The sequence below is a fragment of the Triturus cristatus genome, chromosome 5_2 (assembly GCF_964204655.1).
Source record: "Triturus cristatus chromosome 5_2, aTriCri1.1, whole genome shotgun sequence".
Lineage (NCBI taxonomy): Eukaryota > Metazoa > Chordata > Amphibia > Caudata > Salamandridae > Triturus > Triturus cristatus.
Window position 1 is genome coordinate 303,641,063 of NC_140588.1, and position 25,658 is coordinate 303,666,720.

The 25,658-nt window shown below is 42.8% G+C and overlaps 1 protein-coding gene across 2 annotated transcripts in view; it reads right to left on the reverse strand.

Annotated features, from left to right (window-relative positions):
• Window positions 1-25,658, reverse strand: part of LOC146822906 (tyrosyl-DNA phosphodiesterase 2-like) — a 157,861-nt gene that overhangs the window by 76,969 nt on the left and 55,234 nt on the right. For both annotated transcript variants that reach the window (XM_085607060.1, XM_085607061.1), the window contains exon 4: window positions 16,327-16,418. In XM_085607060.1, coding sequence (XP_085463186.1) covers window positions 16,327-16,418 — 92 coding nt within the window. The remainder of the gene's footprint in view (window positions 1-16,326; window positions 16,419-25,658) is intronic.

Below are 25,658 nucleotides of genomic sequence, written 5' to 3' on the forward strand. Positions count from 1 at the left end.
CACATATTTTGGAATGGTGGTTTTTGATTAATTAAATTTACACTATGGAGCGTGCTATTGCCAAAACGAGGGGATTGAAATCTATGAAAAAATTTGATAAAATTTGGGGAACTTTTCTTAAACCCTTTTCCTTTTTACGCCTTTATTTGTTTATGTGTATGGCCTACCTGATATCAAATGTATATGTTATTATTATCAGCTAATCTTCGGTTTTTGTATTATTTGTGTTGTCAATAAAAATATATGGAAAAAAAAATATATAAAAAAAAGAAGTCACCCCCACATCAAAAGCACTTTTGGGTATAAGCACTGGGTCTCTGACCCCCCTAAAATCAGTCACTTCTGGATTTTGATCTGAACTTCAGTCAGAAGGACTGCTGTGCTGCTTAAAGAACTAATCTTTAGACTGCAGAATTGGAAGGCCTACTTTTCTCTTGTGTTGCCATATTGCCTGCTGCTCTCTGACTCAGCTGAAGGAGAGCTGAACTCTGCCTTTACTCAAAGAGATCTTGAAGGGCTTATTGGCTTGCATCCTGTTGCTTGACACTCAGGGAAATCAAAGTCTCTATCCCTATGCCTGGCTCACTGGAAGTGGCCCAGATACTTGCAACACATATTTTTCCACATCTTCTGTCTGCCTGTACCAGAACCGGCACATCAACCCGGTTGCGGAAGGAAAATTGGCGCATCGCATCCAAACCAGCTCTTTGCTTCCGGAGATTGGCGCATCGGACAACGCATCGCCACTGCAGGTTGGTGAGATCGATGCATCCTATTTGACTGCGTAACAGAATCAGGCGCATCACCCAACGCCCCTCAACTCCAGCACCCGCCTTCAGAACTGACACATTGCCTTCACTGCCTTCACTGAGTGGCGATGATTGACGCATCGCGCTGTTTGTGACCAGGAAAGGGACTTTGTTCACTGGGCCCTGTAGCCGGCCAGGGCATCCATGAGGTCAGCCCAAACTTTGACTTTGCTCTCGGTTCAGTGCAACCTAAAGTAGCCTTTTTAGCGCTACTTGCTTCTAAGTTCTTTGCGGCATGTATTCTTCTAAAATTCAATATCTCAACTTCTATATATTGGATTGTCGTAGTTTTATTCTTGTTTTGTTTATAACATAATAATCTATTTTTACAAACCTGTGTGGAGTCTTTTTGTTGTGTATTCATTGTGTTATTGTGAGTGTGTGTTGCACAAAACCTTTACACATTACCTCTTTACATAAACCTGACTGCTCTGTGCCAACCTACTAGTGGGTGAGCATAGGTTATCTTTTAGTGTATATCTAGCTTAGTTTGACTAGGATTGTGGTTTCTGCATGGACAGGGTACATATTTTTGCCAACCAGAAGCCCAATTTCTAACATCTAGCATTAGCCAAGACCTTTTGTTTTACTAAAATGATGTAAATTATATACATAGTTATTAGGACTTTCAGCCAGCACTCTTAAGCCTTTGGTCTGTTGTACCATTAACAGTTCTTTCCACTCTCTAAGGTGTACAACGGGGGTAATGGGTCAGCTCACTTCAGTCTTTGGCTAACTTCACTGTGAGTGACGGTATTTTGCCCCTTCAGTTGTGCCTTGGTGTCAGAAGGGGAAGCAGTGACAGGCAAATAAGTTCCTTTAGTATACTTCTTTGAAATCAGCATCTGTGGTGATGCTCTAGCACAGTGCTTGTTAACCTTTTTTTACTTATGTGCACCCCCACTGAATCATTACTGGAACCCAAGGACCCCCAATGAATCATTATTGGAATCCAGCGACCACACTGAGTAATTACTGGAAGCCAAGTACACCGGACTAAGTATTTTCAATAATTTGAACCGCAAACAATATATTAAAATAAAGAAACAAGCATTCACCAAAACAAATAAACAAACCATTGCATATTTAATTTAGTTCACAAACAAATATTTTAAAAAAATCTGAATTTGAATGGGAAGGTTGGAGCTTTTCTATATTAAATTGAGGCCCCTCATCTATACTATATTCTGTTTGACGCATGTGTACTACTTCCATGACTCAATCTGAGGATACTACCTTAATTTTTAACTTACAATTTCAAATTCCTTCATATTTACAGCGCGTTTTAAAATATTCAACTGTACATTTTGCTTCTTTATATACACTTTATTAATTTGTTAATATTATTTAATGTTCTAAGTTGTCAAGTGCCCTCTGAGTAGGCTTCATGGACCACATATAAAGAACCACTGCTCTTGCATTTGCCAATACAAGACGTTCCACAGACACTGCCGATGAACTCAGTCCTCACTTAAAAACAAATTTGTGACAAGCCTCAAAAATCATAAAAATGTTACCAAACCTGCAAATCTGGTTACTTGAATAATCTACTCAGCTTAAATGTAATACGCTTGACCCATAAACAGGTCATCAAAGGCAAATATTTTACTTTGTAATTGCCTTTTTCTTCATTATCACACATGAGAGCACCTTCAAAAATGTGAGTTCTGCATATCTGCAGTACAAAAAATTATTTTGTTTTATTTGACAGACTAAGCTTTTGATCCATATGTAATAAGAATCTAGCCCACATATAGGGTACACATGACCTGTGACTCGTCTCTTATATCACCAATTTCATTGTCATCAGGGTTAGGGCAGGTGGGCTCAGTTCAAGTTTAAAAACACTCACTTTTAATAAATATATTAGTAAAGCATGATGTGGTAGTCACTGTCATTTACCGACAGCACATTTTCCATTGAAATGGCCACAGACTGTCCCACTGACGTGCTGTTTTACTGATAATTTACATAGTTTATAAACGATAATGTGTGAAAATCGGGTTTCCGCAAATATTTATCATTTGCAAATCACCATGCAAGTGTTGCGATATGTTTTGATCCTATCAAAATCTTTGTTTCCATCACACTTCAAAATTACCAAAAAATGTGCATTGCTAACTGCTGTTGATTACATATCCGCAGAGTTCATTTACAAGCTATTTAAATGTTGTGTGTTAGAAAGTAACTGACATCATGTAGCCTTTCATTTCACACTTCCTTGTCAGACAGTTCACTTCACAAAATTCTCTAACTTTGCAGTCAGAGGAAGAAAAGTAAACATCATTCTCCAGGATAAAATAAGCAGCGATTTGTAAGAAGACATAAGCTGTCATTTGAGGTCTGTTTTTGAATGCACTGAAAATGTGACCAGATAAAAACAAGATTTAAAGGCATCTTTATTGCTCATTCCCTGTCTGACTGAACAGAACACATGCTTTTTGCCAGCTCCAGCTGTCTCGCCAGACAGGACCTGCAGGCCCAAAAGATAGCTTGCTCTGATAAAATCTGGCTCACCATAGCGAGATGGCGAGTAGATTTCTTTAGGCCTGCGTGACACGTAGCACTCTTCAAGGTCTCTATATTTCCATAACAAAGATACAAAAGCAAGCAATGTGGATTTCAATACTAAATTTCTTCCCAAAATGTGTCTGCCATGGTTGAAAGTGGGATCCTTCTTTAATGTTTACTTTAAAGGAATATCGTTAAGATCAACAGTGCTCCCAGGTAGGTGCTGTTGGTTTAGGTCATATCAAAGCACCCAGGGTAGGTAATCTAATTGGTGCTGACACCCCAGGGATTACCTTTTTTCACTTTAAGGGTGGGGCAACTGGGGAATAGCTTGACCAGAAGCCCAACACTTTTTTTTTTTGCAATGAAAATAAGCACTCCGGGAAGGCTCACGTAATTAAGTTGAAATTGAAAGTAAAAAGTGGAAAGCAACACTTTTGATAGGAGAGGCGTCATTAGAAAGGTAACTACCTCCTCTTTATTTGCCCATTTGTTTGTCCCATTTTCACAATGCTGGCTTCAGTGTGAGGCCAACTAGTGTACGCTTTCCTTCATTATTTTTACACCTTTGTATTCCCTAGGAAATTTACAATAATCACTTTTCTGTTTGTAGTTCTGATATACTGGGTGGAGCAGCAGTTCTCTCCCTAAGCTTGGTCTAGAACTCTCGACTACTCCAATATGGCTGCTCCATTCAGGACCTCTGTGAACTCTATTTCTCTCTACTGCCCTGTTATTCACACATCCTAGGTGTGAAAAAGTGGGTTTCTGTTGCAGTAAACCCCCCTCCCCCTTTTTTTTGTTGCCAGACTACTGATGCTCTTTGACTTGATGTGCTCTGGGGCCCTGCCAATCAGGACCCCAGGGCCTGTGTTCTTTCCCCAAAACAAAACCCAATTGGCATCTCTGGCCGCATGTCAGCCCATGGTAAATGGTACCATAGGTACCCAGGGCACTGTGACCAGATAAGGTCCCTAAGGACTGCAGCACTTATTGTGCCACCCTTAGAGGCCCTGTACCCTGACACACACACACTGCCTTTGCAGGCTGGATGTTTAGGTGCAGAACCAAACAAAGAGTCGACATGGCACACATCCCTGTGTGCCATGCCCACAAACCACTGCCCTGGCATACATCAGTCACCGCTCTAGCTGGGTGCCCTATGCCAGTGGTGAGGGTACAGGTACATGAGCCCTGTACCCCTACAGTACCCAGGTCCATTCCTTGGCCCTGTAAGTGCAGTTCTGCCATTAAGAGTATGTGGTGCTGGGAGGTTGCCATTACGAATTCCACAGCACCATAATGGCTACACTGAAGACAGGGAAGTTTGGTATCAAACTTCTCAGCACATTAAACCCACACTGATGCTCGTGTGGGATTTAATGTAAAATGCACCACAGAAGGCATCTTAGAGATGCCCCCTGAAAAACGACCAACTACCAGTAACCTGACTGAACGGCTGCTTAGGCTCCCTCCACCAGACATGTTTCTGGACCCCTGGGTCGAGAGCCTGCTGCTCTCTGGGGCCTGAAACAATGCACATCCTGGGACGAGGTGCCAAGCCTCCTCCCCCAGGATGGGCAGGGTTCACGAAGGAGAAGCTTCAAAGGCATGCCGCCTTTGTGAGCCTCTCAAGACCATTTGGTGCTTTCAGAAACTGGTCCCCACTGGTTCTACCCCCCACTTTGAGAGGGAGAACTGGCGGGAAAAACAAGTGAGGGAGAGGTGTCCCCATCTCTGCCAACTCCACCCCTAAGGTAGGGGAGGAGAGGTGAAGCACAACCTCGAGTCCCCGCCATCTTGAGGATGGGGTGACCCAGCCAACCAGGGACCGGCTCCTGCCCCCTCCCACTGGAGAGTGGCAGAATAGGGGGTGTACCCACCCCAGGGAAGGGACCATTGGTCCCTGCCCTTTACCTACCTGTAACGCCCCTAAATTTGGTATTTAGGGGCACCCTGAATCTTCCTTCCTCAGATCCTGAAACTACAAAGAAGAACAAGAAGAAAGAAGACCTGCCGTGCAGCTGCTAACAAGAGGACGACACCAACTGACTTGGCCCCAGCCCTACCGGCCTGTCGACCCTCGAACCTGCTCCTGCTAAACCCCGGCGTCTCCAGTGGTCAGCAACCTCAAAAACCCCAAAGGACCTGGCTGCCTTGCTCATCTACAGACTGGGACTCCCACGAGCAGTGGTTCTGCTCAAACAGCAACAACCCCTGGTGCCAGCCAGGAACCGCGAATCCAGCACACTCTGCACCCGTCGAGCCTGGCCTGTGCCTGAGTGAACAAAGACCACGAGGATGTCCCCCCGGCGACTGTGACCAAGAATGCAGCACCCAAGGACCCTCCTTGACGCTCCTGACGTCGCCTGCAGCCTCAACTCCAGGGACCCCCCCCAACCGCGACCAGCAGAGGGTAAGATTTCCCGACGCCAAAAGACACTCCTGCACTCGGCGCCCTGCGGCCCACTGTGCCCAACTCCTGGGTGCCTACCTAACCTACAGCTTCACAACTTACCTCTCGAAGTGGTGGTCGCACCTGAAAAATCTCCGTCCCCGAGCCTGCAGCCTTTGTTCGTCTCGCAGCTTTCCCATTGAAATCCATTGGGCGCCCGAAGGTCGAAAAGCACCCTGCACCCAGCTGCCCGAGTGCCCCTGGAAGTGCAGCATCTGTTCTATCCTACTTCCTGACTTGCCCTGTGTAAGTGACCAGGAGCTCCGCTCCCAGCACCGCGTGGCCTGCCTGCTAGCAGCCACCAAGCACAGGCCCCCTACCCGCCATAGGCTAACATTGGGCCTACTCTCTCTGCACCCGGCTGCCTCTGTGCCGCTGAGGGTGTAACTACTGTACCTACCTGAACCTGAGAGACTCCGGAGTCTAACCCCAAACCTTAACTCTGCCAGTCGAGTACTTACCTGAAAGCCGATATCTCACATTTTCTCCATAGGGTAACATTGACTGGTTTTCACTTGGAAATTCTTCTAAGTGTCGAGTTTTGAAACTGAAATATTCACTATAAATCATCCGATCAACGAAAACGAAATTACTCACCTGTTACCAGGAGAGATCCCAGTGCTGGATCTTGGTGCTCAGCACTGACCCTAAAAAGTAATTACAACTGTGATTTTCAGATAACCTGATTTTCCCCCATAGGATAACATTGCCTGGTTTTCACCAGAAAAGTGTCGATTTTTGCAACTTACAAATATTCCTCAAAAATCGCCTGTTTACTATAAACGATTTCTTTCAACTGTTGTCAGGAGATGCACCAGGGCTGAATCCAGGATCCAGCCCCGAGTAAGAAAAACATACGTAAAGTAATTGATATTGCAATTACTTAAAATTCCCATTGAGCTCAATGTTATTATTGTGTTAGGATTGTGTTGCATATTGCAACAACTGTATCTATTGTATTGAAAAGTCTATTGCTTATTGAAAGTATTCATCTATAGTATTTTTTATACCTACTTGTGGTTCTAAAAAAAAACAACAATATATTTTTACATACAAAACAATTGGCCTAGAGTTCAGTTCTTGAGTGTGTGAGACCATTTGCTGACTGAGTGTGAACAACAAATGCTTTACACTGTCCTCCTCTGATACTGCCTTACTGCTGAACCAAGCTACCACTTTAGAGAGTAAAAGGTTATATCTAACTTTAAACTTTGCCAAATCTCTGGGGACTGTTGGACTCTGTACACACTGAATGAACCTTGCTTTGGTGCAGTATATACAGAGCCACTTCCTTACACTAGACACCACCCATTTTTGGTGTACTTTCATTTTCGCACCGCTGGCATAAATGTGGAACTAACAAGTAGTCGCTTTCTTTTCCACTCACAATTCACTTCGCCGTCGGAACACTGTTTTCATCGCACTACACCCGATTTTCTCTCATTCGCTCCTCCTTTGGGACAGCTTTTGCAGGGATAGACTCATGCTACCCACCAGGCTGTGGAGCACTGTCTCCCTTGGCTTGGGGATTTGGCTCCCGGTGTCCTCATCCCGGAGTTTTAGATCATTATACTCCGGTGATTAGGGCTCTCTTGGATTTCCCAATTTTGGTCTTGTAATATATTTTTCTCACTTCTCATTAGTTCCCTCTTCTTAATCACACATATCACGCCCTAAGGACTGCTAACTTTTGCATTACCCCATGAGGTAAGCAATGTTTATTTTCGATTTTGGTAATCTATTATGATTTTGCATGAGGTTCATGTCTCCCCCTTTTCTATATTCTTTAAGTCTTGTGCAAGGCCTATTTTTACTGTGAGTACCTTTCTATATATGCTTTTGTACCTTATACGCTACTTCTTGATTCCTTACTATCTCTAACTTTTCTTTATTTCAGCATGATTCTCTGGCTCAGTTTTATCTAGAGTACGGAAGATGATCCCGTTAACTCCTAAGGGTTCGAAGTGTCGACTGAAATAGTGGACCTTTGCCTATATCGTTGATTAGCCAAGAATGGGTCATGCTATTCTTCTTTATAGATATGCGCTTTTGATCACTATTGTCACATGTGTCTATCACCAACGAGAGAGCACCAAGCACCATTATACAATCCTTTGGAAAAGAAACAATTACTTGATTATTGTTTGGAATAAATAGCCATTTGGTTGGTAGCACTGTTGCATTCATATGTCTAGGGGCCATTGTTTTGTATTACAGTGACTACCCAAGAACAGGCGCAACAGTGGCTAAAATATCCTCCTTGAAAGCGAGAGGAGATTTTTATTCTTTTGGCTGTAGTTTTTATACCTGGGCTAGCAGAGTGGGGGTAAATCTCAATTTCCTATCACTTACCATTATGAATGGCTGCAATATTCGGGCACAAAGTCAGGTGGCAACTAGAGAAACCTACTAAACCCAAACATTTCTGAAAACAAAACACCCAGAAGAGTCTAGGTTAGAGAGAATTGCATGGATCCCACTACGTTTTCGCCCCACAGTGCCTTGCAAACCTCAAATTTTGCCTAAAATCACACATTTTCCCCTCAGTTCTGGGCAGGAAAGTTCCAGCAGTTGCGGGGATCCACAAATTCCTACCACCCAGCATTCCATACTTCTACTGTGAAAACAGTATCCCACTTGTGTAGCTTTGCCAATTCTTGATCTTTTCTGGCGTTTCAGGATATATGACTTGGGTGCAGCACCATAGGTTATGTTATTGTGATCCAACCGGGCAACCACAAAGCACTTGGAATTGTTTAACTGAAGGAGAGGATCTTTTCTTAGTCTAAGGAGCTGGTATACTTGTTGTGCTTTGGTGCGTAAAGCAGAGCTTTGAACTGAGCTACATCCAGTGCTTTAAATGGGCCGGTACTCACTGGTACTGAGTACCGGCACTTCTTAAATTTATCGCTCTGAGTACCGGCACTTCTCTACTGCCCTAGAGAGCACCGGTACTCATGAAAAGGTTGCCTCATTAGCTGTGCTGGTGAGCAGGAGTGGGACGTGTCTCCGGCAGGCAAGGCGCCGCTTCTGTGGCCCCGATCTGAGCCCCAGCTGAGCTATTCAGCAGGGCTCGTTTGAATAATCTCCGGTGCTCACTATCACGCTGTCCTTGACAGAGTATGGTCGAGATTCATTTTACCTGCTAGTGTGCGAGTGTGATTTTCAAAGCGCAGCACTTCAGGTAGTGAAAAGTCAGTGCAGGGTAATATTTTAAACAGAGAAATGTTATCAGGGGCAAGGGCGGCGGATTCTCACACTTTCCATACTTTCTCTCGATCGGCGGGTTAATGCCCAGACAATGCGTTCGAAAGAGGCCTCTGGAGCGCTTATCTAACTGCTTTTTGCTCTGAGGCACCTACCTTCCTGACTCTCTGAAGAAGAGACAGGCTAGCGATCCCGGTGGTGCCCCGCCAGCAGCTCTTCTCGGTGGATCGTTCTGAGAGCTATAAAGAGATTCAGGTCAATCAGATATTAATTTAATAATCTCCTGCTGCTGACATTTAAAATGTTTGTTACGAAAATGATTAGGGGGCTCCAGCACAGTATAGGGCCTTGCAAATGGGCACACTAGAGTTGTCTGTCTGAGCTGAAAATGCGCTACCTTTTGTCTAAACTAGCAGTTTTGATGATTTATTAGTAGTTCAAAGTGTTTAACATCCCTGCTTGACAGTGACACTATGAAGCAGCAGCCTTTCTTTTCCCAGCACAGACTTGTATAGTACGAGATAAGTCATGTGATTATTGTTCCCGCTGGAGAGAGGTCAGAGTTTTCTCTACTGACAGATTTCACTCTCACCATTAAGTAGCGTAGAGGGTTAATATGCCTCCTTCAAAAAAGCATATTGTGATGTACTGTATTGTATGTGGATAGCTCAGTGAGTTGCTATTTTTGTCAGAGATCTTTGTTTCATGTGGTTTGGCCGCACCTGAAGCGGAGGTTGGGGTGGAGGGTGCTGATTTTTTTTTAGAAATTAAATAATAGCTTCAAAAGCACCTGCTGAGTTTGACTTCCTTGTTGCTCAAATGAGTGTGATTTGTGATATTTGTCTATTTCCATTGACTTCATTCCATGATTTTGGTCGCAAGAAAGTGCCACTCTAAGTGTTACACATCTAGTTGTTGCCTGACTCTCGTAAATCCACTGAATCTATGAAAATGTCACACATAAGCAATCAAGCATTAGCAGCTATACTCAAATGGGTGTCATTTCTGATATTTATATGATTCCCTCGTCTTCATTGCTTAATTTTGCTAGCGAGAAAGTGTCACTCATGGTCGTTGAAATGTCACTCATAATTGCAATGAAAATATGAAAATGTCACACATGGCAATCTGAAAACTTGGCAGCTATGGGGTCCATTCAGGCCCTGTGCTGTCAACCACATTCACACTATCCTCTACATTTGCGCAAACACAGGAATCATGGCAGTTCCCTGGCAGTGGCAGTTTAAAAAGCCATGGTGAAGACTATAACATGGCTTTTAACATACCAGAGTCTTTTGTGTGTCTGCTTAGGTTTGTGTGTTTGCCTGCATTTGTATGCCTGATTTTTGTAAGAAAAAAGTGAGAGAGAGAGAGAGAGAATCAAGACAATCTCAGGAGGTATTTTAAAGAAAATGGGTGGCACTTTGTGTATATATGATTGCTCGGTGACAAAGGTTCATAAATAATGTAGTAGGAAGGGTTGGTGGGTGAGTGAGTGGATGGATGAGTGAGCAAGGGTGGATGTATAGATGGATGGATGAGTGAATGGATGGATGGATGGGTGAAAGAGGGTGGATGATTGTATAAGAGGGTGGATGATTGTATAAAAGGGCGGATGATGGGTGGATAAGTGAAAGATTGGATGGATGAATGAAAGGGAGGGAGGATGGATGAAAGGGTGGATGGTATAAAGGGGTGAAAGGGTTGATGTATAGATGAGCGAAAGGATTGATGGATGAGTGAAAGGGTGGATAAAGAGATGGATGAGTGAAATAATGAATGGATAGATTTACAGATGGATGGATAGGTTTTAATATGAAGGGTGGACAGACAGAATGGTGAAAAACTGAATGATGGATGAAAGTCTGAATAGACAATAGAATGTAAAGGTTAAATGGTGGACATCAGCAGGTAAATGGTAGGATGAAAGGATGAATGGAAGAGACAAGAGATCTTCTGGGGAGGGTCGTGATGATTTGCTTCATTTGCTTCGTGCCATAAGAGCTTTGGATCAAAGTGGGGGTATTTTCAGTTTCTTCTTACTCATGTGCTCAAAAATATATAGTATCGTGCCAAACAGCAACTAACTGTATGGCATTAACAAGGTGCAACAATTGCAAAAAAAGGAAATGTTAACATATTATCGCATTTCTCTTTCATTTTGTGTAATGAGTTAACCTACTTTGTTTATATAAACACATTTATCATGTGTTTTGGTGTGTGCTGCAACTATAATAGAAGTTGTTAAGTATCATCATGTCTTGCTCATAGCCCCGCCCCTAGCCCCGCCCACACACCACACCTCTAGCTCATTTTAATGAGTACCTGCACTTATTTTTTTCCCATTTAAAGCACTGGCTACATCCCAAGTTGTTTACTACTCCTAGTTCATCTGGCCAGTGAGAATAGAAAGTGAAGGCTGGCACACCTACAGGTACGAGGAAACTGGTCTTTATGCCATTCAGGCGAAGATGGTTCTCTTTCATCCAAACATTAGGGGAATTTTACAAACTGTGATTGTTTTCTGTCTTCCATGACTATCCAAGCAGATATGCAACGGAAAATCGTTTATATACAACTGAAATTTCAATTGATGTAATAAGCTGCCCTGCATTCTCATGTAGATACTAAAAACAGAGGAAACAGTGATGAACCCAGGGGATGCCACAAGAGATAGAGGACAAGGAGTACAAACCGATCAGACGACATCTATCTGAAAGTGCAACTTTGTGGGTATTCAAAAACAATGCGATTCCCTACAAATAATACACTTCTAAACCTACAGCTACCGCAAGTAAGCATGCGTGCGGCCATAGGTGTGGAAAAGAACACCAAACGCATTCCAATTTATCAGGAGATATAGGGGAAGGATTTCATAATGAAAAAGGTTTCTAATAGAAAAAAAATGTAAACAAGCATTTACAATGCAATGGTCTCGGCATTGGTAAAGTTAAGAGCTATTGGCATTGCTCATGACATTATTTTTGTTTATCTTTTTGTTTTTAAAACATTTAAAGAAACGGCATTGTCACGAGCAATGCCAATAGCTGTAACTTTAACAATGCCGAGACCGTTGCATTGTAAATGCTTGTTTTCTTACCTTTCAGAAGCATGGAGCGCGATGGCAGGCAGAGAGAGGGTTATGCAAGTGTTCTGCACTCACTGGCCTGGCAGGTTGCTGGCAGTGCATATACCAACCCTCCCCCCTCCCCCACCTGTGTGGCAGCCCAGGCACACACACAGCTGCCCCCAAGTACTTCACAGGTCTTTAAAAGACCATTCGCTTGTTAATGGGGCTTTGTTGGTTTTTCACCCCTTCTAGAGCCCCTGCATCGCCATTCTGACTATTGCTGGAAGAATTAGCACGTTACACATTACCAAGCCCTGTCAGCTGAAACCCCGAGGAATCGGGAGACTTGCCTTGAAATCGGTAGTCTCCCGCCTGAATCGGGAGGGTTGGCATGTCTGGGGTAGGGTCTGAGGAGAGCAGAGACGCACACTTACAGAGAGGCCAGGTAGCGCAGCAGAGAGGCCCTGTGTCTGAGCCGGGAGAGCCTGGCACTCAGTGATGGCGCAGACATGGCCTCCGGCTCATGCAAGATCTGAGATCGCACCTGGTTGGGGGAGGGGGTCTGCCCCGAAGTGAGGCGCTCTAAGTGGAACACGCAGGCCTCACAAGCACTGAATTCTCCGTGCGACGTGTGTATTGCTCTAATCTTTCCACACTCATTTACTTTGCCATTCTTCTTTCGATTTGTCACCCCTCATGCCTCCCTCCGGTACCTCCACCCCCATCCTCCATGCTCCCACCGGCCCCTCCAGCCCGCCCTCCCTCTGTGGCATGGAGGATGGGGGTGGAAGTGCCGGATTGGATCGGTCACTCTGCACTGGCTTTTGTACGGAGCCCCTGTTTCCCCTGTGAAGTGTGTGTTTGGGTGAGTCAGAAAGCATGCTTGCTAGTGGAATGGCAGGGGATGGAGTTCGACATTTGGATTGGTAAATAAAACAATTTAAAAATATTTTAGCAAGAAAGCTCATGTAAAAAAAACAGCAGGATGGAAGGGCAACAGACCAGAGGAGCGAATGGGGGAGCGGGTGGGGCAAGGAGGGAAAAAACATCAGAAAAGGGAGAGAGCAATACAGGTGCCAGGGTGGCATGCACACCTGGAGAGAAAAATACAGGGTGCGGGGAAGGAGAGCAAAACATGGAGGGCACGGGGGACACACACACAAGAGAACGAGCAACATGTAAAAGTGACAGCAACATGGGGGGTGGGGCAGAAGCATATGGGGCAGGAACAATATGAATCACAGGGAAATTAGGGTGAAATGTACGGAAATGTACACATGAGAGGAACACGAAGTGAGAGGGTGGGCATTTGAGGGGAGCACATAGGGAGACAAGGAGAAAGCTGGAAAACACATGCACTCTCAAGCAGTACTTAAAAAAAGAAAAATAAATTGCTCCCTAAAAGTGAGTACGGGATGGATAGAAGGCAGACAATCAGGGAGATGGTAAAGAGACTATTCTCCAGAGGAGGGACATACAGAGGATGGACGAGCTGGGACGGGGAAAGCCAATGAATAAGAAGCAAACAATTGAGAGTGACAATAATGCCAACCAATGGTACCCAATGGCCAAACTGTAGACTCCTGTAAGTCCACCCATAGACTGTTGATCCATTAAATATTTCTATTATATTTATATTATTATCTTGAGGACACTGATACATTCTTACTAACTAAATTATATCAGGCATTGTATCTCAATCTACAGAGCGCAGGAGGAACAGCTCATCTGCTGGGAATCATTACAAGCAGCATTGTTAAGCGTACTGAGGAATTTCGTATCGTCATGTAAAAATATTGAGTTGCACAACTTTGCTATTTTAGTGCTTTTATTGCAAATGCAATATGTACACCTCTCTCACATATACAGTGACTTGTCTGCGCTGTATAAAAACGCAAATCTTATTTTAAAAAGATTACATTCTCCTTAATGGCAAAGTCTGCTCCTGTTTCATCGCGATGTATCAACAGTTTTCAAACTCTCGGGTAGAGCTGTGAGACAACTGTAGAATGGCGTAAATCGCTCTTAAATAATAAAAACACCCAAGAACGTCAACTTTGCCCAGCAGATAAGCAGCTGCTCAGGCCGGTAAGTACTCAATGTAGTCAAATAATTTGCTCTTAGTGATAGGAAAACAGCATTTTAATTAATTGCACGGTAAAAATGGGGCTGTAGAGGGCGCTCGTGCCTTCCAGAACCTAGTGTGAGGCTGCTCTCTTTAACTTCAAACGCGTCGGAAACGATTTATGTACTGAGGGACATTTAATATTCGGAGGAACGAAATTTTCTGGTATGCAAAGGCGTCTCAGCAGATCTCTCGATTTTCTCAGGTCCATGCGCGCATATCTCATTCAGAACAGTTTTTTCGGTGCACTCTGGGAATTGCAGTCCTATCATTACATTATAAAATTAAGGCTACAATTGCAGAATGCACAGAGAACGGTCCTGTGGGGCCTGTCAAGGAGAGGAAGACAAATGAGCTCCTGCATATACCCCGGGGTCCGCCTTTCCCAAAAAGCACTGGCCCGGTGTGAGCTACGAGAATGTCCCGATCTGGGCTGAGGAGAGGGTTTTAAAGGGTCGGGTGAATACGAACGGTTTTAGTTCCGAGCCTGGGAGGCAGCAGAGTTCGGGTGGGTGGGGGAGGGAGGGAGGAGCAGGGCAGGAGGTGATCTCATCGCAGCGGCTCGGAGGAAAGCGAGACTGCGTGCTGTTGGAGATCAAAGACTCGGAATGTGTTTGCACAAAGCTCACCATCTGTAGAACGATCCTGTGGGCCTGTCAAGGAGAGGAAGACAAATGACAGAAAGAGAGAGAGACAACTGCCTTTCTCCGAGGCGAAGCAGAAATGCCTCGGAGAAACGCAGCGGCATTTTCGGTTTGGGGGGCGTGTTTGTCTTTTCTCTCCTCCAGCCATTGGCTGGAGGAGAGAATGAGACTTTCTGCAAAAAACACGCCCCCCGATCCGAAAAGGACGGGGCATGATTGGAGTGACGGGACCTCTTCTCCAATGGCTGGCCAGCATTTACTAGGCCAGCCAATGGAGAACAGGGGAGAAGAGGGGCGGGTTCAAGCCCCTCTTCTCCCAAGTCATTATCTCTCGCGAGCGAGACTGCGCAAGCGCAGCCATCACTAGCCGAGACCTAAAAATGGGAGAAAAAAGTTGCAGTAGCTCATTCACTTTAAACTTCTGTGTTCCGCCACTGATTTGTCATGAGCTGAGAGACAAGTGCAGGGAAAGCTACAAAAGTTGTGGTTTTCACGTAAATTTAGGACAGGATTCTGTAGATTTCAAAACAAATGTAGAAAAATAGGCAAATTGTGGAAAGACATCTATGCAGATGTGGACTTTTAAGATTTTTGAGATTCTAACCCAGGAAGAGGATTGTTGCTCTGACAGTCAATAAACGTTTCTTTACCATTCAGCTGCTGTCTTCTTAATTTGTCATTCCCAAAGCCAGGTAATGTACACCTAATACACGTGGGTGGCTGTGAACACATTTAGACAAAGGAAGCTAAACAGACTATAGATTAATTTCTTAATTCAAGTTTTAAGAAGCAATACAGTTTATCATCATTATGCTTTTAGTTATTTATGTCAGTCACAGCTAACACCAAGTCTATACTGCAGGCATGTGGCACAGCGAGCGAAAATGCCCACAATACTCAGATGGCACACTTTACAGAGAAGGAAGAAAGGTATATCCATTGTAGAGACTTAAAATATTGGGACACTTTTTTTTGTTTGTTTTATATAGCACGAACTCGACCCGAAGGTATCAGAGCACTTTACATGAGCACCAGTTGCGTTACAGACAGACACATTCAGCTTTTGGTAGGCATGGGGAGATTAAGTGATTTGCCCAGAATCACAGGATGTTGAGCGTCCCTGCCGAGACTCATACCTGGTTTCCCAGCTTCGAGGTCAACTACTCTAGCCGTTAGGCCACATCCTCTAGGACTGAATGCAAAGTATCTGTTAAATTCAAGCCATTTTATCATGCAAACTGTTTTGGTAAACATCAAGTATGCTCTATCATCCCACTTTAACCATCAAGTCACTTTGCATCTGCCTAAGAGAGTTAAATCACATTTTGCGGTACACAGTTGGTAGGACTTCTTTTAATACCAGAGCAAAACTATTTTTTAACTAAAAAAAAAACAAAAGTCAGACTCCAGTACACTTTATTTCTGTTCCAAGATTCTCTCCACCCAAATTAAAATTGATGACAATGACCATTAAAGAAAAGGCAGTTCATGATGTATGTGCATACCTGGAATGATGGTGTAGCTGACTGCTCTCTTCTCCAGGTAGGCAAGGTAAGGAGGAATGACTTCCTGGAGAAAAACGATATCTGGGCTGTATCTAAACAGATATATAGACAGAGGCAAGAACAACAGGTTGAAATAAGGTTAGCCCGCCATTCAGTTACCAATTCATTAGCAAGCACATACACAACAGAATACTTATTGTATTTGTGAATTAGATTGATGACATGCATTTTAGAAATATAATTATTCAAAGCAACATGGCTGAACAACTAAAACATCACCACAACAGTTGCAGACACTTATTTGTTGCAATATCATATGATACAAGAAAGACATTTACACAGAGTAGGTAGAATATCATGAAAATATTGGACGCATTTCAGGTACACATTAATGTTCAGTGTAGCTAGAAACAAGCAATTGAGAAGCTATGAAACAGGATTTAAAATATCCCCCATATTTTTATAACCTGGCATCACAGTGGTTTCTTTAGTGAGTACACTTGTTGATTTGACATTCTGCAGCCCATTGTTTGTGAAGACTGCATGTTAATGGTGAAAACAGAGTGCAAACTACAATGGCCACTGATATGATATATCTACTGTGTAAAGAAGATTATAGCGGATATCTGGTTTGTTGTACTTGTGGAAAAGTGTTTCGAAATCAGGGAAGACAGATTTCCCAGTCTATTAGTGCGCCTTTGAAGACGCCGAGTACACAACTATTCAGGTCTGCCTAAGTCAAGACCTTTTGTTTTTGAAGAATATATTTAAGACGTGCATCTAAGAAATAAAATCAAAGAAACATTTATAGAGTGCATAGCTACCCTAAGGCATCCCAACGATGTTTGCAGACGCAGACCAAGACAACACCTTTACTGAACAGTGACTTTGAAAAGCCACGTTTTAAGTAATTTCCGAAAAGACAGATGGTTGGATTCGTGACTTATGTGGGTAGGAAGGGCATTCGACAGCCTAGCCGCATTATAGGAGAAAGAGCAGCCGCCGCTTCTTGCTCTCTTTATTTTTGGCACTGTGGCGAGCAACATGTTTGCCGAGCAGAGGCTTCTGTTAGGGTGGTAGGGGATGATCATAGATTGATCGCCGGTTCCTTTCCCCTGAAAGACTTATGGGTAATACAGAGTTCTTTGAATTTGATATTCTCCAATATTGGCAGCCAGTGTATAATTTTCAATGCAGGTTTGGCTGATTGCCGATAAGGGAAATCTAGGAGTAAACGGGCTGCACAGTTTTGAATGATCTGTAGTCTGGTTGTCGTGGCCTTAGGAGTTCCTAGATAGCGCTCATTTCCGTAGTCCACGCGAGAGAGAATCAAAGCCTGGACCATTATTTATCCTTCTTGCCAGGAACGGGAGGAGAGGAAGCACTTTCCGAAGCATCCTCATGATGCCTTAGCATGTTGCAGACAGTTTTGCTGTTTGGTATCCAAAAGTCAGGGAGCGATCCAGCCACATGCCAAGACTTTTAATCTGATTCTTTGGTGGTGGGGCAGGGCCAAAACAATTTGGCCACAGTAACCATGTATTCAAAGTTGGGGAGTTGCCTGGGAGAATGAGCTCCGTCTTGTCTCCGTTCAATTTTAAGCTTGAGAGCTCCATCCATTTGACAACCTCCTCTAAGCAAGGGCCTAAGCCTGCAGATGAATTTTCTGGGCTGTTTACGGCCATGACAAGTTGTGTATCATAGGCGTATGTAACGATTTTTATACCAAATGGTTGGACTATTTCAGCCAGGGGCCTCATGTATATATTAAATAACGTGGGGCTCAGGGAGGATCCCTGAGGCACACCGCAGCTGAGGGCCATACGCTTAGACACCGCTTCTCCTTCGAAGACCTGAAAGGATCTGTCGGCTAAGAAGGATTGTAGCCAAGTGATAACACCCCCTGACACTCCCAGTCTCCCGAGTCTGAGGGTCAAGATGTTATGGTTGACGGTGTCAAATGCGGCGCTGAGATCCAGGAGAATGATAGCCGCTACGCCACTCTGATCCAAGATCCTCCTGGACTCTTCAGCCACTGCTAGGAGTGCTGTCTCCATCCCATGTAGGGGCCAGAAACCCGTCTGTGAAGAGAGAAGCAAGTTATTTGATTCTAGCAACCCGGATAGCACTGAGTTAACATGCCTCTCCAGGATTTTGCTGATCACTGGGAGGAGGGAAATAGGCCGATAATTCCCCAGGGTCGCTGGGTCCACATTGTGTTTTTTTTAGCAAGGTTTAGAGGTTTTATGTGAGCCTCTTTCTGCTATTAGCTTTTTTGGCTGAGGAGCCTCCAGTCTGAACTTGAGGCATTGTCAGTTACATTTTGGATTAGTTCACAGGGAATATTTTTCTGGTTTTCTACTGGTTGTGTGGGTGTATTCTTTCAACTACACTGGGATGCACGTGAGACTATTTGCCAGCTCATCAGTCACTGCACTTTCTCAATTTCAATTACTTGAATGACATGTGCACTTACATTTAAAAAACAATCCTTTTTCATTATAGTATCCATTATCACACTTCAGGAAATATCATATGGTGAAAATAATTGATAATCTGTACAAATTATCATTGGTTAGAAAACTGGGATGGGTTAATTTTCAAAAAACTTTATTTAAAGTTACATTCATACAAATTATGTTCCACGCCAAATTTAATAATACATTGCAACAATTGAACACTTTAAGAACTCCCTCTACTAAAGATAATTAAGCTTTAATACTAAAATCCCACAATCGGAAAGAATGATAAACTAAAAATTAACTGCTTCCTTTTACTTGAAATATTTTCCCTTTTTTTAAAAAGACAAAGGAGTAGATAAAACAGGGTCAGATGTCAAGACACAAACAAAACTATCCTAAACAATCAATTAGCATGCTAATCAGTAAACGGAGACCATATGCCCTCATTCAGATGTGAGGTGCCAACCTTACCATACAAACTAATTTTAAGATACTATTAACACATCCATTAGCCAATTCAACATAGCATGCATGAATAGACTTCAAAACGTTAGGCATCTGCTTTGTGGCTGATTTCATAGCACGTTCCATCCCAACCTTTTGAGCTGCAATAAATGCACGAGGACCGCCTATATAAATAAACAGAGTTAGTGGCTCTTGTCAGCTTGGTTTTCAAGACTATATATCTATTCAAGCACTTCTTCTAGACATTGCAATCTTTAAAAGGTGCCAAGTTGTTACTTACATGAAGACACAGTAAAATTGCACGAGGCCTATTTAGTCACCATGTCTTACATCCACTAAATCTTATAATCAATCCTCTGGTATATATTGCTTAGTTCATAATGAATTTCACTTAACAAAATGCCACAATAAATCCCCACATTCATCAACACCTAATAGATGCCCCACTAGCATTTACTCACACACCCATATTCTTTAGATGAATAGTCAACACATTTATAAAGCATTTGTTTATAAACACAACAGTGGAGTAATGTATTTAGTAAAATACACAAGACTGGCACGTCGGAAATACACATTTTTATAATTTTGAATCACACTTGGTTTGCCCCCTCTACCACCCAAAGGTCAACGAGAGGTCATTGATCGGTCTGGACTATTAAGAAGCAGAGCATTTCAATGTGTAACTAATCTAATGAAAATGCAGAGGGAAATTCAGCAGCTCCAAGAGCAGAGCACGGTTTCTGCATACATCATAAATAAAGACACACCACCCACCTCCAACAATAATGTAACCCTTTCACTGCCCTTAAGATGCATCAATAGATCATACAATTCTTATAAATGGTTAAAATTACTGGTCGAGAAAGGGTAATCTTCTCCTCACTTCACTAAATCTCCTAGATGGCCCTTTGTTGCCCACTTGCTAAAGATAAAGGTTGGCACCAAAAGGAAACAAGCATTTGCAATGCAACAGTCTCGCCTTTAGGATCTTAAAAGAATTTAGACATGCAGCACATTATCCTGGGTGTTATATTAACTCTTCTCATTTAGCCTTACAAAAGTGCTATAACCGGATGATAAGAGCATTTGTTCTCAGTGGGGTGCTATGGAAAGGGGTTAAGGTAACTGTTAGGCCCAAACAATAAAGTTTTACAAAAACCAATATGCATTGACAAAGCTAATGCATTGACAAAGTCAAAAGGCTGGCAGCATAAGTCAGACCAGCTAGCTTTGCAAATGCTTGTGTTGCTTTGTCAGGGACGTGGAGCAGCAGAGGAATGTGGAGCTAAAGAACAGTAGGGTATGAAACTGAAACTGATCATGAGCAATAGCTAGACTGAAACAGAAGTGTGTTCTGTACTCGAGAAAAACACGAGCCGAACTTAAAATATGATCTGCGAAACAAATATGATCTGCGAAACTTGTTATGGTTTGAGATCGGGCTAACCTTCGCTGGAATGTCAAGGTTGAACAAGCACTGCCAACGACATTAGGTCTGGCTTTAACACCTCCAGAGTTTTCTGTTTGTATAGACTTAAGTCATCTATATGCATGAGCGGCTTGAACTCCAAGCCATACGAGAAATTGTGCAGTTTAAATAATGTTCTAACCTGTAAACGCTCTTACATTTTGCACAGTGGGGTCATGGAACCCATTCTACAAACTTCAGAATTAAAACTTGCACTGGTAGCTCTGTACGGTAGAGCACCCCAAGCATTCTGAAATCTAAGCAGCTTGTTACGAGTGACACGGTAATTGCGAGCTTATACTGCTAAATATCGCATGTGGAGGTCTTTGCTGAGTGCGTTAATAAGTCACAGAATAAGTGTTAACTCAAATGTGTGCGTTAATCTTCTGCTGTAAAATCTGTGTTGGGTGACACCACAGAGGAATAATGCGCGATGAACACAGCATGCATGCTGTTCCAAGTTACACCAATGCATCAGTGGGGTAACACAATCTTAGCCTCCACCCCTCCCCCCCATGGATTGTAAGGGGCCCTCTACAATCATATGGCCTTGCGCTGTTTTCAAACACCTTGCCCTTGCAAGGAAGCCAACGTGCTCTGTAGGCAGGGAGACATTAACGCGTCTGAAAAAACATTTCAGATGTTGTTGATTCACAAAATTGGGGTTCCAGAAGTAACAAGCATTTGTAATGCAAATAGGTCTCGCATTTGGGAGTTAGAGCTATTGACATTGTAAATGGCATTGTTTTTTACCTACACGTTTTATTATTGGAGTGAATTTATGTAGTGTGCAAAATCCCTTGGAAAGTTCCTGCACTTTGTAATAAATATATTGAAAAAGACACAAAGTGTGGATTGTGTCAACAATTGCTTGGCACATACCTCATGTATAAAGTGTCGCCACACATGCACACTGTTGTGCTTTACTAATGCGAAACTCATTTATAAAAGTAGTGCTTACAGACTAACCAATGCGATTGGGATCGGAGCATGTGAATCCGAATCCCGGCTTCTCTTTTATTTTCTAGACTATTTGACTCACTCTCCTGCGTCTTGGTTATCCCCCTAACACTGGGAGGCAATGAAGTTTGCCAAGGGGGCAGGGGGGCTTCGGGGAGTACATGAAAATGTAATCATTGCCTAGTTGTCAAAGGTCACCCGGTGCTATTAGTTAAAAGTGTGCAGATTTCATTAAGATATTAAGAGTACTTTACTCACATCTATGAGAAAATCGACATTAACTAAACAAAATGCCAGAATGCGTGTCAGTTTTCACAGTGTTTTAGAAAGTACTGGTTGCTTTGTTTCATTGCATTAATTTTTGCATTTACTCTTTTACACAGCATCCAAAGTAGGTTACCTAACCCCAAGCCCCGAGTTGTTAAATGACCCATAGAAGGGAGTGTTTTACAGTTGAGCAAATGTGTCCAAATGTAATTTTGGTAGTGCTATGGAATGATCAGCCAATGAGGTACTGATAAGCAGGTATTTAACTACACATTCATACTGTACGGTATTGTGGCTGTTGTTTGTTTGTACACAAACACCTCTCTGAATGTGTTTATTAACACAGAGCTTCATCTACCAGACAGCGCTCATAGAGGGGAGACTAAAGCACAGAACAAAATCTATTCATTTATCCTGAGTGTGAAGGCACCCGGAAGGCTTAGGTGCCCGCCCGGAGAGGCTAGGGATCCCAGCGCTTCTACAGACTCTGCTGTGCTCCTCTGCACCAGCAGGGCACAGCTCAGAATCTGCCGCTTCTGCTAAGAATAGGTGAGCGGGATGAGGTTGGGACATGCGGGAGTTGCCGGCAGATTTCCAGGTTATTGAAAGTGATGATTCTGACATGAGGCAATGGAGCCTGACTTTGTCTGTTCGACTGCACCAGTCTATTTCTCTACCATCTACCGGGCTCACTGTCATGCATCCATTCATCTCTCTTTGTTAGAGGTGCGCGAGCCAATATATTAAATAACAGGTAGAGCCAGCCGGAGATGAGCCAAGCGTTGACGAGCCAGTGGGCGAGCCGTGAAAATGATCGGCATGTTAATCATACAGTAAACATAATGTAAATGTGCGATAATGTCTCTTCAGAATTCAAAAAAGTGCATTTCTTTAGCGCGTCACCTCAGTACACAAGATTATAGCACTGAATTGAGAGGAAGTTATTAAAAGTTCTTGTTTTAAGCATGAGTTAAAACACTGCCGCTCCTCCCGCCCGACAACAAAGCCATTTGTGAACTAAGAGGTGTCAGTTGCCATGCATATGTTGCCTAGAGTCTTATTATATGTAGAGTAACATTAAAACCTAGTTCATTAAACACGAGAAGTTTTTGTACAGCATGCATCTTGAACTTGCATATTTCACGGTGGCAATAATAAAGATGAAAACGGAAGTGCCGGCAGGCAAGAAAACATTAACAAGAATGGGGGGGGGGGGGGGGCTGGGGAGGGTGAGAAGTCACAGACTGGGAGAGGGGGCGGTGGGGAGACAGGGAAGAAAATAGTGTTAGGAGTAAAGGGGACAGTAGTGAAAGGATACAAATGATAACTGAGGAGGGCCTAACAAGCCTCAAACCAATCGGAAGGCAGCATTTAAGACAAAAGCCAATGGGCAGTGAGTGGGCGGAGCTTCCACGAAGCTTCCACACTACAGTGTATACTGCACGCCTCGCAAAGCGATGGCAGCACATTCGTGCTGCATCTCTAGGGGAGACCTAAAGAGGCTGAAACCGGATACCACTGTCTAAGCACTATAAACAAAGGTGGGCTTGTTTAGTTGAGCTCTTCCCCTACCCAATACCTTCAACCTCAACAACCCCAGTAGGGTATCACAAAGGCAAAGGATTATGCCCACCCGCTATTTTGACAAGAGGTTCATAGCCTCATGATTCGTAGCTCTGCAATTGGTTTAAACCTTTTATATTTTCCTGAAGCAAACCTGTGGGAAAATCCTTGAACAAACAAGTGAAAAAACAACTTGAAATGGATGCTTATAAAGAAGGGCTCAGTGGGGAGGGATCAAGTGTTAGGGAATGATATACAATCTATATTTCAGAGTTCCAAGAAAAGTGTTTGCTTTCAGACAATCAAGAAAAAAAACAAGTAAATAGAATCCTGGCACTGGTAATACCTAAATTATTCTGTCAATAGATTTTGTACAAATATTTTTGGGAAACTGGAAGTCTAATAACATCAAACATCTATAAAGTTTTCACATGCACACAAGGGAAGATAATGTGACAGGAAAAAGAAAAATACCATGGGAGTACAATATTAATTGCCATGTTGAGAGTGAAAATCAGGTAGTATGACTCATCAACTTCAGATATTACGGCTTGGCCTTAACCATTTGATTCAACAGAAAAGCACTGAAGACTCTAGAATAAAATGCATAAAGAAGGGTGGTGCACAACTAGCATTTACTAGAACATTCATACAGATGATTATGTTAGTCATCTACAATTGGGTGTTCTCAGGCTTACAGAAATACTAATTAGGGTTCAGTGAAAGACCAGAGGTTATTCTTCAAAAGCAAAATCCAAGACTATTTTAAGTGGCTTTTGAAGAGTTATGGGAGAGGTTAGGTCTCTTTGTGAATGGTATTTGTGCAGTGGGACAGGACTCGGCAAAAAATGTTTTAATTGAAAAAGAAATCTGCAGAACACATTTAAGAATGAAATGTGGCTGGTATAAATGAATAAGCAAGCAGGACTTAAACGACAATAATTTAATAGTAAGGAATATTATTACATGTATTTAAAATTATAAATTATTAGAAGAGTTTTCTGTTTGTGGCAGTAAAGGCCATTCAAAAACCAATCCTCATGCATGGCACTTCTCTGTTCAATATTTGTCTCTACTCTTACTTCAAATGCTTTCTGAAGACTTGCAAGTGCTTTTTGTAATAACTTTTCCACCGTAACCTTCAGCGGGCATATATGAACCATTAAAATGTAATTATAACAAGCAAGCACTGTTGTGTGTCTGTGAGTATAACCTTGTATAGTGAATCCACACAGACACACAACAGCCACTCACACACATACTTTTATCACGAAAGAATGTTTTCTAAGTATCCCAACTTCAATCACCTAATGAGTCAAGATGAAGACACAGATAGAATATTTGTGTATATATCACCAACTTCTTTGCTCCCTGGTGATAAAGAATGGGTAATTTTTTTGGGTACCTAAATAAAGGCACCTATCCCAGGAAGTGGTGGGGGGTATACTATTTCTGAGATCCACACTGAGACTGTTGATGATCCTATCTGATTGTGTATTTGGCATTAGTTCTGAGGAAATATGGTATGACATGTTACATTGCATTAATGCAGGTTGATAGCCTATGCGACATGTTCGGATAGTCTGTGTACTGTGCCCTTTTATTCTATGCCTGGGGCGGGAACAGTGTGCTGCCTCACCTTGATGCTACACTGCTAATTTATTACAGTATGTCTGCTTTGCTCTGCTATCTTTTCTATTTGCTTGCCATTGGACTGTGTCGTGGCCAATTCAGTGTCTTGCAATGTAACGGTTACATTATATTGCTTGTTTGAAATAAAAAATAAATTAATAAATAAATAATAATAAAGGCACCTATGTCTGCTACCAAAGCCGAAAGGATTCTCTGAGGCTGCAGATATGATACACTGCTCTTTGTTCCCCAGTAACACTGTGATCACAGTAGAAAGGTCAAGATAGGATCCATGTGATAAAAGGCCATTCCACAAATGGAAAGCTTACCCTTTCCACCATAGGAAATGGCGGTCATCCTCTTCCATTGAAGACTAGCATACGCTGCAAAGACACCAGTAACTTTCGAAATAGTACAGTTTGAAAGTCAAATATATTGCTATGGGTGAGTGTTGTAACAACAGCTGAAACCATAGCCTTTTGGGAACTAATTTATGGCCTCCGTCTTTAGGT